At 45.0% G+C, this 23,182-nt stretch overlaps 1 protein-coding gene across 1 annotated transcript in view; it reads right to left on the reverse strand.

Annotated features, from left to right (window-relative positions):
- Positions 1–22,761, reverse strand: part of TRPM8 (transient receptor potential cation channel subfamily M member 8) — a 36,266-nt gene extending 13,505 nt beyond the window's left edge. Inside the window, exons 1-17 of the mRNA XM_033065381.1 lie at positions 22,683–22,761; positions 18,946–19,050; positions 17,219–17,292; positions 15,480–15,636; positions 12,437–12,614; positions 11,926–12,098; positions 11,132–11,306; positions 10,216–10,283; positions 6,790–6,987; positions 5,900–6,002; positions 5,238–5,356; positions 4,265–4,555; positions 3,839–3,934; positions 3,175–3,304; positions 2,016–2,161; positions 1,436–1,548; positions 650–866 (exon numbers count right to left, since the gene is read on the reverse strand). Coding sequence (XP_032921272.1) covers positions 650–866; positions 1,436–1,548; positions 2,016–2,161; positions 3,175–3,304; positions 3,839–3,934; positions 4,265–4,555; positions 5,238–5,356; positions 5,900–6,002; positions 6,790–6,987; positions 10,216–10,283; positions 11,132–11,306; positions 11,926–12,098; positions 12,437–12,614; positions 15,480–15,636; positions 17,219–17,292; positions 18,946–19,050; positions 22,683–22,724 — 2,385 coding nt within the window. The 5' untranslated portion in view covers positions 22,725–22,761. The remainder of the gene's footprint in view (positions 1–649; positions 867–1,435; positions 1,549–2,015; positions 2,162–3,174; positions 3,305–3,838; positions 3,935–4,264; positions 4,556–5,237; positions 5,357–5,899; positions 6,003–6,789; positions 6,988–10,215; positions 10,284–11,131; positions 11,307–11,925; positions 12,099–12,436; positions 12,615–15,479; positions 15,637–17,218; positions 17,293–18,945; positions 19,051–22,682) is intronic.
- Positions 22,762–23,182: the final 421 nt, after the last annotated feature.

The raw sequence follows: 23,182 nt of genomic DNA on the forward strand, positions 1-23,182 counted from the left end.
GCAGCACTGCACCAAACCCACACCCACTGCTCTTCTGACTCCCCCAGCAGCTCCCACTGCTCTGATCACAGACTGGCAGAGACCAGCTTGCCCCAAACCCACCAGATTCCACATCAAGTCAGGAGGAGATAGCAGCTAAGTGGCCAGCTATACAGGCAGTCCCACATGCTGTTCCCACACCACAGGTAACCCAAAGCTGGTCCCTGAGACTACACTAAACCAGTAAAAACCATATAGATGATTAAAAGCTTAATAGAAATGCATAAAAACACGTGGCTTACTGGTAAAATAAAAAATAAAGGGGGTGAAATGTAGAGGAGAGAGGAAGGAATGACTTAATCTAAAGGTATGCACCAAGATAAATGTGCTAAAATCAAACCCTTTATTATCAACTACCTTGGCAAGCCAAGCATTCCAGGGAAACATCTGCACTGACATCAGTTTATCCTCTTGGTGCACAGACACTGCACCTACAGGGTCACAAGCAGGAATCATCAGAGGAAAAAATCCCTCACTGAGCCCTGAGCTGCCTGAGCATCTCTGCTAGGAATTGGTTCCACTGAGCACCAGCCTGCACTGCCTTAGAGGGGAAAAACCACAAGGCTGTGGCTCTGACACTAAACTTTCTGGGGTTGCAAGCGCTGCCTACTTGTCTCACTTCATCACAAAGCAGAATGAAGACCAGCACGTATAGGATGATCTCCAGGGCCGTGGGTTCCTTCTGGAAATCCATAAGCAGCACGTATGCGAAGAGCAACAGGAAAGCAATGTAGAAAATGACGTTCCAGGAGAACACCACAAAGGGGGAGGTGAAGAAAGACACATAATATAAGAAGAGTTTCTTAGTCTTCTCCACAGGCTTTTTCCTGAGGAATTAGAAGAGGGAAAAGCAGAGCTTTTATGCCTGGAAACGTTCAAAGTGAAAGAGAGAAGGGTGCAAAGTCTAGCTCATGGTGTTACTCTAGAGGTAAGAACATCCTGCATCTACTGCCCTCAGGCAGTAAACTGGTACATCTTCCAACTTGGATGGGCCTTGGAGACACCAGGGATAGTGAAAAGTGTCCCTGCTCATGGCAGGGGTTGGAGCAAGGTAAGCTTTAAGGTCCCTTCCAACCCAAACCATCCTATGATTCTATCATCTTAAATCCAAGAGCAGTGAAACACAAACTGTCAAAAGCTCATTTGGCTTTATAAGACCTTTATCTAGGACTGACTGAACACTAGAACAGCTTCCCCAGAGTCACTGTAGAGTCTCCACCCTTGGAGGCATCCAAGACCAGACACAGTCCTGGGCAACCTGCTCCAGCTGTCCCTGTCTGAGCACAGCGTTGGACTGGATGATCTCCAGCCAGCCTAACTTGCTCTAAGATTCTACAATTAATTAACTTGCTTTCCCTCTGAAAATTTTCCCACTAATGAGAAGTCAGTTGATTACCTGAATGAGATGAAACCACAGCCTATTAAAGGGAAAAAGAACAGGCACAGTATAATCTTCCAGTTCTTAGTGTCTCTTGAAATCTCTCCATACCACTGTTTGGAAAGGAAATTCTGCAGGGAAGAAGGAAACACCCTCATTTGGTCTAACAGCAACAAAATAAACTAGGAATGCTATTTTAGAACATTTGATTTGGTAAAAATAAACCCCAAACGTTGAAATTTCAATCAAAATACTAGATTGCATCAGTAACAACATGCTGGCTCCTTAGGGCAGCCATCCTCCACCTGCATAATGAGAGCTAAAAATGAGGCTGAGCAGGACTTGACCTGATTGATGAAACACTTATAAACCATTGCATTATATGCAGTGCTCATCCATGCTGGGTGTTACATCCACACCATGCATGCCCAAAGCAGAAATCACCTCAGGCAGTATTTATTACCCAGTTCATTATGATTTATAGCCCCAAGGCAAGACTTTTTTCCTCCTGATTTACATTTGTGGCTAGAGGAGCCACATGCCCTGTTAGAGCACAAGAGGTGCAGTGACCTGCACTCCTTTCCTTCACTGCCATTACCTGCACACCTGGCTGGGCAATAAACTGCTGGTCTCTGGCTTCCACTGCTAGCTCCAGACAGTTGCTCCCTCCCCAGGCTTCACAGGTATAAGTGAGCAGCTGCTCAGCCAGGTCTTCGTCGTTGCTGTAGCACTCGGTGAAAAGCTCTGGAGGAAAGAAGCAGCTCCACACTGAGCTCCAGTTTCAATCCCACACCAACTTGGGTGCAAATATCATCAGTGTAAGGTTTGTAATATCAAAGCACGCAGACAAGAACCCTTTTCATGTTTTCAGCACTGCAGAATGACTGTGCATCCCTTTACAACCCCACTTGCACATCTTCAACTTTTGATACAAAATTCATGTCTGGATGGAAAACTAACACTAAATCACACAGAGCATTTAGTTCTGCACTAAAAAATTGAGTTTAAAAAGTTAATTTCCTTAAATAACTCAGCAAATCTACAGGTTTCATCCTCTTTTGTTAAATTCGACACAGATCTAATGAATTATAGTCAGTCCAAAATTAACAGTTGAAAAAGTCAGGATCTGATGCTTTTTCACTGGGAAAGGCACTGTTCACTCCTTAGTGTCTTGCTAAATCATCAGACCTGAGGGATGCACATACCTTTTTAAAAGTTTATTTAAGCATTTTTTGGTTTGTGGAATAGGAGATACTCTCTGGAAACAAGCAAGATATTTCCAGCATTTCCAGCATGGCCTTGAGCTGGTCCTTATAAAGTCACAGAATCATCAATCTACTTTTTACCCGTGAATTGTTCTCACTTCCCAAAAGCACTCCCAGAAATCTGAAAGATGGTTTTTCCCAACATGAATACTACCAGTACTTGTGGAATTTTCCCTTTTTCCATACTCTCCTTCCTGTTTGTGGGCACCCCTCTTCAGCCTTGCCAGTAGAGCTAAGTAGCTTTTCTTCCCCATAAAGCAATTCTCTACACCCCCAAAAAAAACGCACTTCACAACACCCATCTTTTGAAACCAAGCTCTTAAGACATGAAACAAAATGTCTACGGGGAACAAATGGTGTGGAAGGAATTTCCAAGAAGTAAAATCACATGTTGACATTAAAAATGTATTTAATGTTGGATATCTAGTTTTTAATTCCCTGGTCTCACCCTTCCCACTACATTTCTAAAGGGCTCACAGAGCAGGCACTTACCTACTGCTCTTGTCTCATACTCGTTAGCGAGTTCCTCAGACTCACCAGCAGCATTTATATCATTCTTCACCTTGGCCATGCTTTTCAGGAGCTTACTGGCCCCCAGGGCTGCCAAAGTGCAGCCTCTGGTCTGTGGAGAGAGAGTCACGCAAATCCCTCTGAGAAGGGAACATGATCCTGAAACCACAATGGTTTGGGTTGCAAAGGACCTTAAAGACCATCTCATCCCAATCCCCTACCACAGGCAGGAATCCTTTAAAAATTATCCTCCATTTTGCAGCTTCTCAGTTCCAGTCCAGAATGATCTATTTGATTCTACAATCCTTAAATTACTGTCTAATCCAAATTAGAAACTGTATTTCCATCAAACACCTGGAACCAGAACCCATCCATGCTGTGGAACGGGTGGGAACTCGGCATCCCAGCTTAAGCACAGATGACAACACACAATGGATGTTGACTGCTGACTCACACATAGCCTTAGGAAAGGGAAGTATGAAGTCCACACCCAGACACAAAATGGGTAAAACCTACTGGGAGTCATCTAGCAATTATCTCTTGTGGTGGTATGTTGGAAGCTGCATGTGGAGCCTTCAAAGGCCAATAAACCAAAGACACAGAACTCCACTGCACTAATAGCAGAGAGGAATTAAGGAGAACTTACTTGTTCCCAAATGACTTTGGACAACTCTTTCTTGTTCTGAAGGACTGACCAAATAAACAGAGCTTGCAATGGGTGCCTTGTGATAGGACACTCCTCCTGAAAGAGAGCAGAACTCGGATCTAAGCTCAGCCAATGTTTTCAACTGGAACAAATCCGAGCTTGGACTCTCCTGCTTTTGTATTTTCTTCCTTTCACAGCCACCCCACCAATCCCTTCTCTCAGCTCTCTGCCAGTTGTCACACACTACTGTGAGTTAGATTATATTTAATATTTCTATTAAATTTCGTATTTGACAAGGGAGAATCAACCTCCCTTTTTTTCCTGAAGCTGGCATTAAAGAATATTTGCATAAAAGGCCCTTCCTGCTTTAAGCACCACAGTCCAGATAACCTCATTTACAGCAGGATCAAACTGCTCATCACTCACCGAAAGCTCTATCTCCGTCTCATCCTTGCTGTTTTTGTAATATTTTTTGAAACCTCTCCGGAAATCCTCCACCATCTTCCACACAAAGGTGAGGAGGGCATCGTTGTAGGAGTTCTTAGCTATCTGCAGGTTCTTGAACACCAGGCTGCTGAAGTTGTTGGTGTACAGCTCCCTCAGGACCTCTGTGGTGAGGAACTTGCGCAGATTCAAGCCATTTTCCAGGAAGAGCCGGACAAATTTGGGCCTGTCTTTCACCAGGGCTGTGAACATCACATCCTGGAGGTCAGCAGACTGGAAGAAATGGAAAAACAAATGTTAGGGATCATGTGAGACATGAAATCTTATCTAAGGCCTGACACACGGCCACTGACACATTTTCATCAGAATCAGGTTTTTTTCTGTACACAACTGCCTTGGCTGGCTAGCCCAGAACATTTCTGGCATGGGCAGATCACCTCTGCAACCAGTGATCATAGAATGGATCATCATGGATGATGGATCATGGCTTTACGGAATATCCTGAGTTGGAAAGGACCCACAAGGATCATCAAGTCCAACACCCCTGGCCCTGCACAGACACCCCAACAATCCCACCCTGTGCACCCTTGAGAGCAGTGTCCAAACCCTCCTGGAGCTCTGGCAGCCTCGGGGCTGTGCCCATTCCCTGGGGAGCCTGGGCAGTGCCCAGCACCCTCTGGGGGAAGAGCCTTTCCCTGATCTGACGCTGCCCTGACACAGCTCCAGCTGCTCCCTGGGGTCCTGTCCCTGTCACAGTAAGCAGAGATGAGAGCTGTCCTTTGTGAGCAGCTCCCAAGGAGGTCTGACCCCCTCTTCTCCAGGCTGAATGGAAGGGGACACTCAGTGCAGCAGCCACAGACACTCTCTTAACACAGAGGCTGAGGTGCTGAGAGTGGTTCCTGCTGGGATGTGTCCCTCCCACAGCTCCCTGCACTCACTCAGACGGGGGCTGTACCTCCCAGTTTCGGTCATTGGTGAAGATCTCATCGCTGGCCAGGTCCAGCTGGTTCCACTCCAGCAGCAGCTTCAGCTGCCCATTCCAGTTATCCCTGTCATGCTCATTGGTGCTGAAAGCTGCAGAGGAGGAACAGCCTCTGGGTAAAGACCAGGCATATTTATCATCTCTGCTTCTCACACTACCAGGACAAGATCCTTCCAAGTGGCCTTCTCCAGATTCATGCGCCTCTTCCCAGCTGGGGGCTGGGGGATTCTGGAGGCTCAGGGATACATTTATATCCAAGACAGGCCACAGAGGAGCTGCCAGGAGCGCCTCAAAACCAAGATCAGCACAATTCTGCTGTCAGGCTCCTCAGAGTCCTGCACCCTCTACACAAGAGAAATTCTGCAGGATTCCCAGTGGGGCCCTACCAGCATCCCCAGGCTCTCCAAAATGCCTTCCCAATTACCTGGCTTGGATCTTGCCCACACTGAGAGATCCCACACTGCTGCTGCGGCCTGCCCACACCCCTTCAGAGGAACACAGGCTCCACACTGTGGCAGGAGCTGAGCTCTAGGGAGATGGCACAGCTCTAAGGAAACCTGTTCTAGAGAATAAATAGCCTCCCTTTTCCATTTATTTTCAAATCCCCAAACAAATCCAGAAAAACAATTACTTGCCTTTGTACAGGGCAAAGGAAATGGCATTGCTCACAATTTCATCTCCAGCTTCTTCTATTTTGATCACTGTCAGTAAATGAGGGCTCTCAAGGACTTCTTTGATCTACCAAAAAAAAAAAGTTCTGTTTCAAAGCTATCAAGGCTGTTTAGTAGCAGATCTTTGAGATCCTTTAAAAAAAATTGCCACCACATCGTAGCAAAGCTGCTTCTCATCAGTCCTGGGTTTTAACAAATTTCAGCAAGTCCAAATAGAAGTAGATAATGAGCTTGATTTTAAAGTCACCAAAGGACAACATTAATTATCCTCTGAACATACAGCAAATAACTGTGATTCCCCTATGTAGATCATCTTTAACAAGAAGATATAATCTCAGTAATTAGAAGCGACTCTCAAAGTAGAAAAGATTGTAACAGCACAAGTTTCATCTTATGTTGAGCAGTTTGTTAGAGAAGAGCCTCTACCTCCTTGTGCTTTGTCAAAACCAGATAATTTCTCACATAATGAAGCCTTGTAGAGTTAATTTCATTTTAGCACATAGAAGACAAAAAATCCATTTCTGATGCAGGAGGAGGCACACTCCAAAGCAGCCCAGCAGAAGCTGTGGCTAGACAGAGAACCCTGCCTTCAGCAGCTCCACACTCTACAGGGAAGAGATCCTTCTGGAACCTTCTCAGCTTTCCTGTGGTTAGACACATGCTGACTTGACTGCAGCCCCCCAGGCTTTTATTCCAATCCCTGTAGATTCAGAATTTTCCTTTTTTAAACCTGCACAGCTATAAGGTGGCAAGGAGCCCTGCACACTCCGCAGGTATCACCAGATAACAACACCCCTGACATGGAAGTCACCAGCTGCTCCCTCTACCCTCCTCCCACAGTACCCCACACTCACCCACTTGATCCAGCTCTCGGTCTCCTCTTCTGAGAGCCTGGAAATGGTGCGAGGCAGGAACCTGAGCAGGCTCTCCTTGACACAGGAGGAAGCAAGAGTGCCTTCAGCCTCCACCAGGCTCGCAATGACATCAGCAATGCGCCCAGAGCCTTCCACCACCACACAGGGAATCTTGCTCTTGATGGCCACGTTGATGGACTAAGGAGACAGGGAGAGAACACTTGAAGCATGACTCTTACTACTGAGTAAGGAAGCCTAGAGAACAACAGAAACCCACAGTCCACTGCAGTATTTTTGTTATCCACTGATACATTACCAGTGACAACTCTTTAAAGCATCATCCATCCAATGAGAGAGAGCTGTGAAGAGCCCCATGGAGACTGAGGGTCAGAAATCACCATCTGCCAGATTTTCATCGAATCACAGAACAATTTGTGTTGGGAGAGACCTCAAAGCACATCTTGCTCCAAACCCTGCCATGGGCAGGGACACCTTGCACTAGACCAGGCTGCTCAGTTTTAGAGTGAATCAGCAGATCAGGACAATTGCCAAGTGGAAATGGCATTCAGGTCACACAACAGTGCTGCTCAGTTATAGTCACTGCTGGTTTATGGCACAGTATTGCTCAGCTGAGACCAAGGGCTCTGGATTTATATGCTGGAGGCAGAAGCAGCAGTGTCTTACAGAGAGATCACTTCTGCAGCATCACAAGAACATCAAATTCTAATGTTTCTGAAAGTCTCCGAGTAGCCACTTACATGACTTCTCACATAGCAGCATTGTACATGGATTAATAGCAAGACAAAAATCTGCTGAAATCATGCTGGAAGGACCATTAACCCTCCTGGTGCAAAGACCACTGGAGGAAACACTGATTTCATTTGCATCACTACACTGACAGAGTTACAGCATAAGCTGGCTGCCAGCAAATTGTGCAAAGAGAGGCAGTGCAAGTTATCATCAAGCACTGGAAAGACAGCACATCTATTCATCTATTAGTTAAAGGAGTTTCTTGAGAACAAAAAAAAAAAAAAAAAAGGAAAATAACTCAGTCATCAAAACCATACACACATTCCACCTGTCAGCTGGAGAGCAGGTCTCTGACAAAGACAAGGAGGCTTTTCTTATCAGCTAGATGAAAGTGGTTTTCTAAAAGAGGGTTCAGCTAAAGTGCATGTTTTACATCACAGGGAATTTAAAACAGAAGCTTGGAACAGTTTTACTTCTCCCTTGCTAATGCTGATTCTTGTCATAATGTACCAGTCACAGAAGCTGAGGAAAGAGGGAGCCTTTCCTGGGCAGCACTGCTAGACCAAGGCATGGCAAGGACAGACATCCACAGCATGGACTCTGCCGAGCCATTTGGGCTGGTCAGAGACTCAGTTTAGTCCTTGAGAAAAGGCTTCATCTACAAATGAGCAAGAGGGCAGGCACAAATATCTCAGTGCACTTACAACACTGAGAAATAAAAACTCAGTGTGACATAAGCCAGCCTCAGGTTGCACCAGGAGGGGTTTAGGTTGGGTATCATGAAAAATTCTTCCCTAAAAGGGTTGTCAAGGCATGGAATAGGCTGCTTAAGGAAGTCACCATCCCTGAAGTGTTCAAAATAAATGTGTGGATGTAGCACCTGAGGACACAGTTCAGTGGTGACCACTGGACTTTGGGATCTTAGAGGTTTTTTCCAACCTCATTGTTATCATGATTCTATGAAACAGCCAACAGAGTGGCATGAACCCTTAACTGAGTCATCATCCAGGTACTTCCCAGAGGAAGCTCTTGCCTGGAATTATGAATTTGATTTTAAAAGGCTTTTACTCATTCTGGTAAGGCAGCTACTAAGTCTGTTATGTATCACTGCTTAACAGCGGGTTTAAGGTCTCACCAAAAAATGTCCAATCCTAAATCTGCACAGCTATAGCACCTGGCAGTCAGTCAGCTCCTTAAGTGATGGCCAAATCATTTCTCAAACATCAGCAATTTGGAGCTAAAAGGAAATGGGCATATTCAACACAAGCCTTTAAGCACAGCTTCCCTCTAAAACCTGAATGGATGCTTCATTTCATCTCAGGACCTCTGATTAACAGTGCATCTGCATTCTACAATTAGGCAAAGATAAAATTCATCAAGTGAATGGAAAACAACTCCCAGGAAACATACAGGGAGGCTGGGATAACCATCTGGAATTTCACACACTGGTTCAGAGCAATTGATTAACATCAGCAGTGAAATGGTAGCAGAGATCATGCTTTGCAATTAAATTGTTTATCCTCCTAACAAGCCAAGTAGTTTGATTAACCTGGACAGTAACAGCACAGCTCTGGTCAGAACAGGAAGTACCAAGGTAACAGCTGAAAACAAAACAGTCATAAATATCATGCTGCTTCAACTTTATTTTTGATGCATCCTACTCTTGCAAAATCCAGTCCCTTTCCCAGCTCGTCAGTACAGGCTAAAAGCAGCTCTCCCTGTAGTTGGTCAGAGCCTGTCCTCACTGTTACTATCCCCTTCCCACACAGCCTGACTCCACATCCCCTCCCTTTGAAAACCCTGGCTCAGGTCCTTTTGCTCCTTCAGGCCACTCATCTTCACTCTGGCAAGGTGAATGGGCAAGTGACAACCCTGGTTTTTAACCCTGAGAGAAATTTAGAAGCCATCTCCCTTTCCCTCAGTGTCACTTAGGCATCCTGTTTCAAGAAGCTTCTTAGTTCTGTCCATCCTCCTCCTGGCTGTCACCTGTTTGAAGATGATGTTTGTTCCTTTCCCATGTAGGCTTAGAAGGGTCAGAGCCAGCAGAGCCCTCCTGCCCTGCTGAGCTGATAAGATTTAAACCAGGTCTAGATCTAAAATGTGGCCTTTCGGTACTTAAAGGGGCTTGTAAGAAATAGGGAGAGCAACTTTTTACATGGGCAGATAGCGATGGTATGATTTAAACTACAAGAGGAGAAACTTATATTTACATTAGGAGGAAGTGATTGACTGTGAGGGTGGTGAGGCCCTGGCACAAGGTGCCCAGAGAAGCTGTGGCAACCCCTGGATCACTGGACATGTTCAAGGCTGGGCTGACAGAGCCTGGAGCACCCTAGGATATGGAAGGTGTCCCTGCCCACAGCAGGGGGTGGAACTGGCTGGTCTTTAATGTCCCTTCACATTCTGTGATGTGGAAGAACTGAGACAAATGAACTGTCCCAGCCAATGCTTTTCCAGGATGTCAGCCCAAGGCCGACAAGAAACTTAGCACAGAAATTTTAATGGAAACAAACTTCATAAGCTTAAATTGCAAACAAGGTTCTTCTGTAGCAAGTGCTAGGCAAGCTTCTGTAAATAACAGCACTGTCTACTTCATCAAGTTTCTTTTGGAGTCTTCTATATTAGAGCAATGCCCCTGCTGTCATTCCTGGAAACAAATAAAAGAGCTAAACTTACTTTCAAAGTCTCCTTCCCACCACCTTGTGCAAAACACACAATTGGGATCTTCCCACCGTAATTAGATTCTGTGAAATATGCCAAAAGAAAAAAAGAAGGAAAAAAATTAAATCAATCAATGCAGTCTGAATAACGCATTTTTTTGAGTACAATTAAAGAATTTCCAAGCCATTCATGCAAATATTGGTTTGCTGCCGATTTTGTCAGTTACTAGCAGCTTTTTAACAAAAACTCAGTTTTTCCTAACATTCTACATAGCTGACTTGAGACACCCTTCTCCAACAGAAGCTTCTCCCTTCTAGAAATTCTAAATTTTGCTATCTCTGAAGTCCTTAAAATGGAATTTTATTGTATTTATCCACTCCTTTGACCATCTTGAGTGTCAGTGAAAGGTTCTTATCACAAATTTCTATAACTCTAGGAGCTAGTGTTTGAGACATTGAAAAAAAAAAAAAAACCAAAGAAAAAAAACCCAAACAACAATACACCCAAAAGGTTAAGGATTTCCTGCTAAGGCCTTTGATTTATTTTTATTTTCACTTTGGTAAAGAAGTGGGTGAAAGAAATTATTTAGCAGCAGGCAGCTCATTCACCTCATAAATAAACAATTTTAGCTCCTGTGTAATTGTGCTCCAGCTACCTGGAATTCAGTGACAGGTGGGATGTATATGGAAGGGTCAGCTTCCAAGAGGAAGCAAGAGAAGGCTGGGTGGCTGAAATGAAGCATTTGCTGTGACACAAAGGACATACAGAGAGGAAGGCGAGGGAAGGTGCTGCTCCTGAAAGAGCTCCAGATGCATTTCCATTGACACACAGGTCCCTTCCAGCTCAGCAGCCACAGGATGCTGCCACCACTTCCTTATTCCAAGAAAATCCCAGTGGATCAGCCCCAAAGCATGCAAAGACAGGAGGATACCTGGGATGACCCTCTCTGAAATGTACTTCTCCAGCTGGGTGCGCACTTTGGCCTCGATGGTGGGGTGCCCATGGGTGCCATTATCCACCAGTAGGAGATGGGTGTGGTTGTTGTCCAGGCAGTACAGGGGGTCTCTCTTCAGGTCATCCATGATGTAGTGGGCCAAGTAGCTCCCCTGGGGGCATGAGCACAGTGTTGGACAGAGACTCAAGGACACAGCTACCTTTATGCAGCGGGATGACTTTTGAGATGTGTTCTGTCATGTTTGGTGGACAAGAGACAAGGGGGCTACCCCAGGGCACCTGGCAGGTAGGATGGCAGTGTCAATGAAGAGCCCAAGCAGCAGCAGCAGCAGGTACCACGTGCCTTAGCTCATGGGAATCCCAACTGTAGGGGAGTGAGTGCATGGGAATTTCAGAGCTAGACTATCCATGCGAGTGATTATTCCCTAAAGCAATGCCAGACATGGAGTTAGAGCAGCTGAACTCCCACACAGACATGCCAAAATCTGGCAGAGCTGAAATCCTCCTCACCAGGCCTGATGTGTGTGACCAACTTGGGTGTGAGAACATTTTACTTTCCTCCTGTTCTGGGAAGAACTCCTGACGTTTTGAGGCCAAGCCTCCTCTTTCTTTCCCCACCAACCCATCCCCATAGCACTTGAGGATGTGGTTTAATAATAAAAGTGATGGTAGTGCTGGGCTGACAGCTGCCCTTGATGACTTTTGAAGTCCAAGGTTTCCAGCCTTAACGTTAAGCTCATGAATGACATGAATGGACCCTGTGTTCCTTACGTCACTGTCAGCCGTGCGGATGAGGGTTTCCCGGTTGGAGATCATGCCCCAGGCCGCGATGCCGATGGCCACCACGTTCTCCTCGGAGCTGCGGCTGATGGTGTTGTCTCTGACCACCTCCCCAATGTACTTCATCAGCCCATAGTGCGTCCCCCCGGTGAAAATCCAGGCTCCTGGAAGCACACCCAGTCAACCGGGGGGTGCCGAACACCCACCCTCCCAGAGCATTAAAGGCATAACCCAAACCCCATTTGTGACCTTGGGGCTTTATTCTTCAACTGAAGACAAAGGAGATGCTACACATCTCACCTCATGTTACCACAGGCATCCCCTAACTCCCAGTGATGTTACTTCCAAACCATTACAGTCACACATGCCTCAAGTGCAGCAGCAAAACAAACACTCTGCCTTCCCACAGAACCTTTGAGCTGCTACCTCTGCAGCCCTCTTGTGTAGCAGTGAAGTGACAGAGGCACAGTGAAGCAGTGGAGCAACAGAAGCAGGTGATTACCCTTGGACTGGGCGATGTAGATTAGCCTGCTGAATATCTTGCGCATGCGCGGCTTGAGTGCGAAGTTCTTGGCGCCGCCGGTGACGGAGATGACGAGGTTTGGGGTTTTCAGGTGCCAGTGTTGGGTCATGAGATCGTAGAGTGTCTCCGAGTCCGTGTCACATGACAGACGGATGTACTTGGGGGAGAGAAAAAAGGAGAACAAACAGAGCAGGAGATGGAACGAGATGGCTGGGAATAACCCGGGGATTGCATTTTCTTCTCTACGGCATAGCCTTGTTCCAACAGCAAGGTGATGATGAAATCCTTGTTTCTTCCTCTGAAGCACCTTCACCCTTCCCCAAAAACAAGGAACCCAATCCACCTTCCTCTAGAGGAGGCAAGAGCAGTGACCTTGGGCTTCAGAGGAACTCTGCAAGGATGAATACACCACCACTGTAGCAACTAACTCCAACAGTGCTATTTAAAACTTAGATTATGAATCAGCAGCAGCACTGTTGCAAGGGAACTAATAATAATGACAGTTGTATTTTGATTACACTATTCAAATAAATTCCAGCCTCTGTGTGAGTTGTGTCCCTATCACAACATATACTCCAGCGCTTCAAGTATAGCACAAAGAAAATACATCAAGTTTGTAGTAAAGCTTGAACATTCTAGATGCCAAAAAGCACATAAGAGAGATAATGTGGCTTCAGGTGAGCTCAACATGTCTCCATTTATGTAAAAGCTTCTCTGGCCTTGTCTTGCTTTGCTATTCAAAAGCCTCTTTGCAGTTTCATCACTTTTGGAAAACATTCATGGCTGCACAAGCCAAATGAGATTTGGAGAAAAGGAGTAGGGTTGGACCTGAATCTTAGAGGATTTAGTATCGACTGGCCAGTATTTGCAGGAGAGCAAAATGAAAGGATTACTTTGAGGAGGAAATGTCCCAGCCTAGAGACACTGAACTTGAATAAAAACATTCATATGTTTCAGGACAGGTTCGCAAGAGTTACAGCATTTAGGGCATCACAGAGGATACGGAGCAGGCTCCAGCAGCTACACAGGAGAGCTAAGGGACTGCCACACCTTCTGCCTTACGAAGCGTCAGCCATATGAAACTTCGGGTGTTTTCCTGGAGAAGATCCCCTGTAGGAGAGGAGGGAGCTACCAGGAAGATTACCAGCCCACAGCAAACCCTGTCAGCTCCTCAGCAGCGGGGAAACTCTGTCAGCTCAGCCGCCTCCCTCCTCCGAAGTACAAGGATGCCATCTCCTGGTACTGCTGGATGCTGCTCCTGGACCATGGCCATGATTCAGGGAAGTCTTTATGGGATTTCGGCTCTCAGAACATTAAATGCAGTGACTGCAATGCTGTGGGTCTGAGCAGCACAGCAGAAAAAAAGAGCTCAAAAGCTGGAGTTCCAGAGGGTGGTATTTTATAGAATCCCTGAGTAGTTTGGGCTGGAAGGGAGCTTAAAACTAATTTAGTCCCATCCCTGCCATGAGCATCTTCTGCTATCCCAGGTAGCTCCAAACCTCATCCAACCTGGCCTGGGACACTCCCAGGGATCCAGGGGCAGCCACAGCTCCTCTGGGCACCCTGTGCCAGGGCCTGCCCACCCTCACAGGGAGCAATTCCTTCCCAACATCCCATCCTCTGGCAGTCGAAGCCGTTCCCTGTGTCCTGTCCCTCCATCCCTTGTTCCCAGTCCCTCTCCAGCTCTCCTGGAGCCCCTTTAGGCCCTGGAAGGGACTCTAAGGTCTCCCTGGAGCCTTCCCTTCTCCAGGCTTAAGCACCCCCAGCTCTCCCAGCCTCAAACCTCCTTATGGGTCTGTACACATCTCATTTTCCCTCAGAACTTTTTAGGACTCATCTGTCCTAAAAAGCACAGTGCAGGGTATAAAACTTTCCATCCCTCACTGATGACTGACAGCAGCTCTTAGGTCACCTGAGTTTGAAGTCCTCCCTGCTGCTCATGAACAGAAAATACTTGGCAATCTCCAGGAGCAGCAGGTGCCTTGCTGTGTAGAGAATAAGAACAGGGAATTGAGATGCGAACCCAGCCAACATTCCAATGGGATGGACTAGGAGACTTGTATGCAGTGTTTGAACAAAATATGCTCTGAAATATGCACAGTGGCCTTGAGAGCCTGCACAAAACAAGTGAGGGCACGTGAACTGATTTCCAAAGTTGGAAGTGGAGAAGACACAACCTAAGGAAAGAACATTTAACTTTTGAGAAGTGAGAAATATTGCAACAGAGCAAAGCACTTTTTGTTCCAGTACAGTCACACAGCAGCTTATAACAGAATACAAAGCTAAAATGTGCATATCAAAAAATATGTGAAGTACATGGATCTGTTTAAGTGTGATTTGAAACTTTCAGTCTCACTTCCCACTCAAATGCCTCTTATTTCTGCTACTTTGCATAAAACAAACCAAATTAATTTACATAGCAGGCTCTGATTTTCCTCGTTTATTTTGATTGTCCCAAGCAACCTGCACTGGTGTTAAGTATCAGCCATTTAGAGGAGGCAGATGAGCTCAGCCACATGCTCCTCACAAGCATCAGTATAAATCACTAGAAACAGGAACAGCAGCTATTTTCTTCTTCCCACACCTCCACTCTCCCCACTCAGAGCAAAGACACAAGATAAAAAAAAAATGGAATAAAACTTTTGAAGTTCCACAGATATCTTACGCTCACTGTTGCATCTCCACCCTGGGAAATACTCAATATTCAATTGTTTATAGGCTTGAGCAAGCTGGTTTATGTGGATATAAAATAATCCTTGAATATCACCCTCATTCACCCATTCTCCTGCCATGCTCAAAAAGAGAGAATTTCTTTTTACTCCCATCACCAGCCTAACCAACAGGTAACACAGAAGGAATTATCCTCTGTTACCTATTTTCAGGGCCTGAGAAACAAACTCATATCCTTTTGTAGCCTAACTCCTGCCATAAGAATAAAATCCATTTCACCTTCCTTGCTTTTGAGGAGCCTTCACTGGTACTCAACAGGGGCCTCATGAATATCCTTAATATTTCCACTTACCTTTCCTCTTTTTCCCAAGTTTTCAAACTGAATATCCCCAAAGGCATCAGTAGGAAGCTCCTTTGTGTGCTTCTTGTAGTTCCATTTTTCGGTGGTGTTAACCTGGGTGCCCTCTATATGCTGATTTTCAGGGTATCCACATTTACATAGGTTGCCCCTGAAAGAAGAGTGAATAGACATGAGACCCCTGAGGAATCCTGAGCACAGAAAAGTGAGCTCTGCTAGCAGGGGAAGCAGCAGATGGAGTTACAGAACCAGTTGTGTGTGGGACTCCACTGGGATTTACCACCTGACAAAGCAGAGCAGCACCTGATCCTGCTTCCTCCCCCATAACCTGTTCTGCCCAGCACTGGGAAGTGGAACACAGCTCAGGAACCAGGCTGTGCTGAGCGATGAGCTGGCACATCTGGATGGGCCTTACCTAAGTGACAAACCAAGGGTCACCAGCAGTGGAATGTTACACTCTGCAGCTGGGCATGGAAATGAGGAAATTGAAGCAAAACATTGCTTCAGTGACCTCACCTGCTGCTAACCCGAGGTGTACAAGGGGTTTCCTCCCCTTTTTGTGCTCTTAACCACATAGGATGAGTTCACTGCATCTCCTTTCCCAGGTAGGAAGTGACAGGAAAAGACCTCAGGTTGTGCCACGGGAAATTGAGACGGAATAACAGGGGGAAAAAAAATAATGGAAAGGGCTGTCAGGCATTGGTACAGGCTGCCCAGGGTCATGGTGCAGTCACCATCCCTAGAAGCATTCCAAAACCACGTGGATGTGGCACTTGTGGATGACGTTTAGTGGTGGTGCTGGGCTGATTTGATTTTAAAGGTCCTCTCCATAGCCCACATTCCTGCTTCCTCAGAGGACGTGGAGCAGGGATAATTGCTTGTCTCCTTTAGAAAGGTTTCTTTTACTCTGCTCTGCCTTGCAAATGAAACCAGCTTACCTTAAAAATATCTAGACAAAAATAACCCCGCAGCAAGTTCTGCAGTTCTCTCCCAGAGGGCTTGCAGGAAGAGAAGCTGATGAGAACCAGCTCCTCCATCCTTTGCTGGTGCCTTGCCAGACATCCCATTTTTGGTGGCAGAGGAAGACCTAAGCAAGACTTTCTGAAATAAGACTAATTTCCCCTCCCTTTCTCTGAGGCATTTTTCCTCCCAGGTTCAGAGAAGAGTGGTGTCAGAGAGCCCTCAGACCTCAATATTAGGATTTCTGCAGCTATATTAGTTTGATCGCTTTTCTCCTGAGCCTAAAGAAAAAACAAACTCAAAACCACAAAGCAACGTTATGGTCTTCAAACTAGCACTACACTGGTACATGTAACTGAAAATGGAGCCAGTTTAAAATCCTGTCTTAAGAGAACATCAGCCTGAGCAAAACCTAGTGCCTGGGTACGCATGAAATTCGTGGTTTGGGTTTAAAAGGAAAATTTAAATTATGCAAACCTCTGATACATACCTTGTCATACACCAATACCAGTGCTGCATCCTCCAAAGCACCTATATATTGCCCCTTCAAGTAGGGAATTTGATTTTAAAGCCTGTGGTGGAGCTGCTGGAAGATCAGAGCCCTAGTTTGGCATCAAGTTACTTGTGGAGTAACAAACAAGGAGACCAATGTGAGATTGCACTGCTAGATCAGACTCTGAACAAAAAAGCCCAAAACTTTACTCCCTGCCTTTACAGACAGAAATATCCTCACCTACAGCCCCCATTCTTGAAAAAGAAAAGTATCTCCTTACATTGACTTGGTGTCTTTTGTAAAAAAGACACATTCTCTCTTCTTAAAGTTTTCTTGGATGAAGTTGGCCAAATCCTGGAAAATAATTTTTAAAAGTTTATTTCTGATAACTCAGGAAACAAAAGAGACCTCTGTAACAGCACAGTCAGTGTGAACACAACGATACTGCTTAAAACACTATGGCAAACATTCTTCCCAATGGTGAAAGAAATAAAGATTAAAAAGAGAAGACAGTACGGTTCTTTAGGGTAGGGGTTATTTTAATTCGACACACAAAGACCCCAGCAGGTGTCCAGAACAACTTCAAGTCCTCCTTTATGGGAGCTCAGTGGAATGAGAAGTTTCTCCAGCTTGTCTAACCATTAACACTCCTATTAACTTTGAAACTCCCTGGAGAAGCTTTCATACTCGGGGAATGCAAATTCATCCCTAATCTGAAAAGAGGAATTCTCAATTGCTGATAAAGGGTTGGGGGTTTTTGTTAGCTTTTTCCAGCACAGCATAGATTTGCAGGGCAACATTTCATTCAGACATAAAGGGAAGACATGCAGCTATGGTTTAATTCACCCGTTTGACACAACACTGGTGGTTAAACGGCAGGCAGAAGTCATTCCAAGCAGAAAAAACATTACAAGCATTATATCCAAAACAAGGAAAATGGAAGGAAATGCATTCAACCAGTAAAAGTCACAATGTACAAGACCAAAAAAAAAAAAAAAAAAAAAAAGGAGGGGGAAGCACTTGCTAGAGTCCTAAGAATTGGAAGAATTGGCCATCAAGGCCTTCTGCAAACCCATGAGGAGCAGGGAACCTGTCACAGGACTGCTGGAATCAGCAAATCTTTCAGGCTTGAAAGGATGTTTAACATAACCACATGTTGGCCGTCTTGGCCATCAAGCTGCTAGAAGAGCTTGGGGTGATTCTTTATACAGAGAAATTTGTCTCTTGCTGACATGTGGAGAAGGGTTCAAAACCAGAAGTAATGAAGAAAACACAATAAAGAGCTACAGGGTTCAAAAGGAAGGAACCCTTAGGGTTTCACCTATCAGCTGCTGCTTGAAGGTGTTGTAAATACATATTATGGTATTGGCTTTTTACAAATATTAAAGTGAATACTACCTGTATAGTTGCTGAAATGGTTTTAGGATATAGATTTCTTTAAAAATAACAAACTAATATAATGTCTTTGTAATAAGTAAACTACCTGCTTAATTGAATAACACCCAGTGAAGACATGTGCTACTAACATACCGGTTACCAACACATCTGTAAAAATTAAAAACCACAGCCTGAATTAAGACTAATAAAAAAAATAAAACCACAACCAAAAAACATGCATTCCCTAAAAAAAAAACCAACAAACTCAAAAAGTAGCCATGTAAAACAATTCCTAAAATATAAAAAATAGTTTATAAAAAGTTTAAAAAGATATAATAAGTCTATAAATATGCAACAGGCGAATAAATTTAAGGAGTGTCTCCAAAACAAGTGTGCTCTTAGCTAAATACCAAACACCCAGCCATTATAACCTTTTGCTGTATTATTTGTCTCTTTTTGTCTTTTATTAAGCTTTTTAAAGTCTACCAAGAAAGTAAACCTCGTTTTTCAGACTGGTTAGGAAAATTTCTCCATAAAGGAAGAAGTGACAAATTCATCACTCTGCTCCTAACTTGACTGAATTCACCACCAGTGTGGCCCCTCAAGCACCAGCATGTACCAGGTACTCACAGCATCGCTGCAAGCCACGTCTATGCTGCGAGACATGCTGGAATAGAGCAGCCTGGAACTCTCAAAATTGCCATTTCTGCGGTGTCTCATGCTGCCCATGGAAACCTGGAAAAGCATGGTAGAGGGGGAGATGGAGGAGCATTAGACAACAGCAAGGGCACTTCACACCCTAAGCAATGCAAGGAAGAGGTTACTTGAATCCAGCATAAAGAATCAGGAGGGGTATTATTCCTAAAATGTGAAACCAAAATTCAGAAATATTTCCTGTTATTTCATACCACAAAAGACTTCATTTTATCTTTCCCATCTCCAAAAGAACTCCAAGTCAACATCTTTTGAGAAAGGAACATACCTTCTTTGCCATCCCATTCAATCCATTCCCATATTTTAACTCTTGTCTCTGAGCAAGCTCATGGCTTATATACATGAACAGCCCTTAATCCGATGTATTTCCAAATTAAAGGGGATATTAAGAGGAAACATTTCAGGCACAAAGGAACAACTTCAGTGTCAAAGCTGCCTGCCCAGCAGGAGCCCAGGAGCTTAGAGGAAAAGCACCCACCACTGATCCCACTCCTGGAACAAGGACAGTCAACACAAGCAAAGCAAAGAGCAAGTGGATTTACAGGATATTGGATCCAAAATCCTTCCTGTAGAAGCAAACATTTTAATTGCCCTCTAAAGCAGATCCCTGCGTTGAAGTCACTGTCTTTGAAGGAGCATCACTGCACTTGCAGCAAAGCACAGAACAAAATCACATCTATTTTAATACAAGTATTTCAATTCCCTTCATGCTACTCTGTGAAAAATACTGGAAAAGGCCTTTTTCTGAGAAAAAAAGCTGTCAGCCAGCTAACATGGAGAGCTCAGAGCCTACTGGTGTTTCCACCACTGTTTTCTCTCCTGTCTTTTCCCTGGCTGTGTGCTTTGGGTTTGCCTCTGGGGGTGATACTGCCACTGCATGGCACACAAAGCACCCCTCCCAGGCACAGCAACACTGAAGCATCACCCTGTAAATATAGAACTCCTGAGAGCCAAGAACCAGCAAGTGTGAAAACTTCCTTGGGGCTCTCAACACAGTAGGAATGGCACAGGCAGTGGGAAGCTGCAGCTGTAAACAGAATGATGGAATGTGATGTGAGCAAGCCCCCAAAAGCAGTAAAAAAGGCAAGTTTCCACAAAGACATGTATATTTATGTGTTATAGTTATTTTAAAAATCCTTTGAAAAACATTTCATGTTGAGGGGGAGCATGATTGACTCACTGTTGTTTACTGTGCATGGCAGAGGCCCTCAGCTACTTCCCCCAAATTCTGCAGCATGCCCAGGGATCTGTATCACTCTATCACTGATTAGCAATGGAAGAGTACAGAAAAAAGCCCTCTTCCCAGCTCCTGTATGATACAGGAATTATTTCAACCCAAGGAAGTGGGGGTGGGGGGGAAGCTGGAAAGTGAATGGCAGAAAAGCTGGGCTTATAAAGCAGGGAACAGAATTACAGAATGAAATCCAGCTGGTGATCAGTCACCAGTGCTGCTCCCCAGGGCTCAGTAGTGGGCCCAGTCCCGTTTCACATTTTTATCTTCATCAAGGATGGGGATGAGGGGATGGAGGGCACCCTCAGGAAGCTGCAGACACAGCTGGGGGATGTGGATCTGCTGGAGGGAAGGAAGGCTCTGCAGAGGGATCTGCACAGCCTGGATCCATGGGCTGAGCTCAGCAAGGCCAGGTGCTGTCCCTGGCTTACAACAGTCCCATGGAACTGCAGGCTCAGGGAAGAGCAGCTGGGAAGCTGGAAAAGCCCCTGGCAGTGTTGGTGACAGGGCTGACCATGAGCCCAGGTGGCCAAGAGGCCCTGAGCTGTGCCAGCCATGGTGTGACAGCCCCAGGGCAGGGCCCGGCCCCTCCAGGGCTGTGTCCAGTTCTGGGCCCTCCGGCCAGAGGGACCCTGAGGGGCTGGAGCGTGTCCAGGGCAGGGAACAGAGCTGGGAAGGGGCTGGAGCACCAGGAGGGGCTGAGGGAGCTGGGACAGGGGCTCAGCCTGGAGAAAAGGAGGCTCAGGGGGTCCCTGTGGCTCTGCACAACTCCCTGCCAGGAGGGGACAGCCAGAGGGTCAGGCTCTGCTCCAGGGAACAGTGCCAGGAGGAGAGGGAACAGCCTCAGGCTGGGCCAGGAGAGGTCAGGATGGATATTGTGGAAAACTTCATCACTGAAAGGGTTTTCAGGCACCTTCCTAACCTGGTGTCACCTTCCACAGAGCCCCAGCACAGCTATTTGGGATTTTCAGCCCAAAGGAACAACAACTACCACCCCCTTTCCTCTGAAACCCCCGACTGTGTGATCCCTTCAACAGTGATCCAAAAGCAACTGAAGAGGAAAACCCAACTGGCAGAGAATAAGGCACCCAAACCTGACCCAAAACTGGTCAGCAACTGTAATTGATACTGTGGCAATGTTTATTCCAAAAAATGTTATCTCTGAGGGGGCAGGCTTGTCAAGCAGGATACTGAGGAAAAGAGGGAAGCTGTACACAAAATACAGAGGCTCAAAACTGGCACACATCAGAGACATGAAAAAACACCTTTGACAGTCACAGGCAGCAAGAAACTCCATGAAACTGCAACTTGGCAGCTGATAAGGATGGAAATCTGAGGTTTAAGGACACAGGCAGCTGTGCACTGGGAAACACATTTCCCAATTTCCTAATAACGCAGAAAGCAATTCTGAATATTTCATATAATTAATGTTCAGTATAAAGATGGTTTTAAAGCTGTAATTCAAGATAAAAGCCCCACGGAGGGAAATTACATTTAGGTCTGGATCTACGCAACTTATTTATTGACAGTTTTACTTTCATTGTTGATTTGTTTAATAAAGTTTAACATCAGAAAAGTGATTATGGACATAACTGCACAGAGAGGAGATTAAAAGGAAACAAGGGCATTAAATTATTAATTCCAAACACTACAGGAATTCAAGTTTGCCTTGCTGCTTTCATAAATAATTGATAAGTACGAACATGCAGCAAACAAACTGAAAAAGTTACCGAGAGTGCAAAGAGCCCCCCTGAAAACCTGGTGTTTAATTGTAAATTCTGAAAAGCCTCACTGATAGCACAGTGTTTAGTTGATACCAGTGAGCAATGATCATTAACTCCATGAGTGTTGGAGATAACACAGCAATTATACAGATTTTCAAAGATGTGACACAGCTGCAGTCCACGGAACAGGCAAACTATTCTTTTTTCTATCATATTTCCAACCTATTAAATTAAATATATAAGATCTTCAACACATTTAAACATAAATTCCTTAAAACAGCACATATTAAGAATAATAACCATTGGATAAGCTCCAAAATAATCCTCTAAAGTGTTAGACTGTAACTTGCACAGCAATTCAAAGAGCATATCCGAGGAAATCTTCAGCCTGGAGTAACAAAAAAAAGGGGGGGAAAAAAAGATTAAAATTTCCTAGTTCTAAAGAGACAAATTAAGAGGCTTTTAGAAACTCACCTGCAACTGAAAAAGCAAGACCAGCTCCATTCTCAGGAAGCTCCTACATAAACATAACCACTATTTGCATTAACAATTCCTGACATTGGCTTTACGTGAAACATCTCCAACAGCAGAGGATGCCAACAAACTCCAGCTGCAGTCGCTCCCATAATTTCAGCAAACTCAAAGTACATTTTCCTAAGGACAGAAAACCCAACGTTTCATCAGTAGCACAGACTTACCAAAGTCTCCAGAATATGCCCCAGGACTCCTTCTGCAATCATGACTCCAAGAGGAGGGCTTTGAAATACTCGAGCTGGCAAAGCCCCACCTTTATCTGTGTCATGCCTTCGTTTTAAGGGAGGGAGGGATCACGTCCAGGAGCAAAGAAAAGCAGAATTATTCACCAGTTCCTAATGAAGGCTTAATTGCAGCAGGGTACAGGGAATAGCAGCCGTGCGTTATTTGTAAGAGAGATGTTGTCCCACCTGCTGCCCATGGGCTGCAGGAACAGATAACACCACAGCTCCTTTGTGGCACCAACAGCAACAGTAAAAAGCCAGAAGTAAAAGAAAACACTTGTGGGAATAAATAATTAGATTTTAATGTAGCAGGAGATAATGAAGCCGCTGTAAAATCAACACCTATTAATCTAATTTACTACAAGGTTTTTGAAGCACTCTCAAGTGCAACAGAAGATTTTAAAAGTGTTTTTACTCAACAAAAATCAGACCCAGTTGCT

Source organism: Catharus ustulatus, chromosome 7, assembly GCF_009819885.2.
Source record: "Catharus ustulatus isolate bCatUst1 chromosome 7, bCatUst1.pri.v2, whole genome shotgun sequence".
In the NCBI taxonomy this organism is placed as follows: Eukaryota; Metazoa; Chordata; class Aves; order Passeriformes; family Turdidae; genus Catharus; species Catharus ustulatus.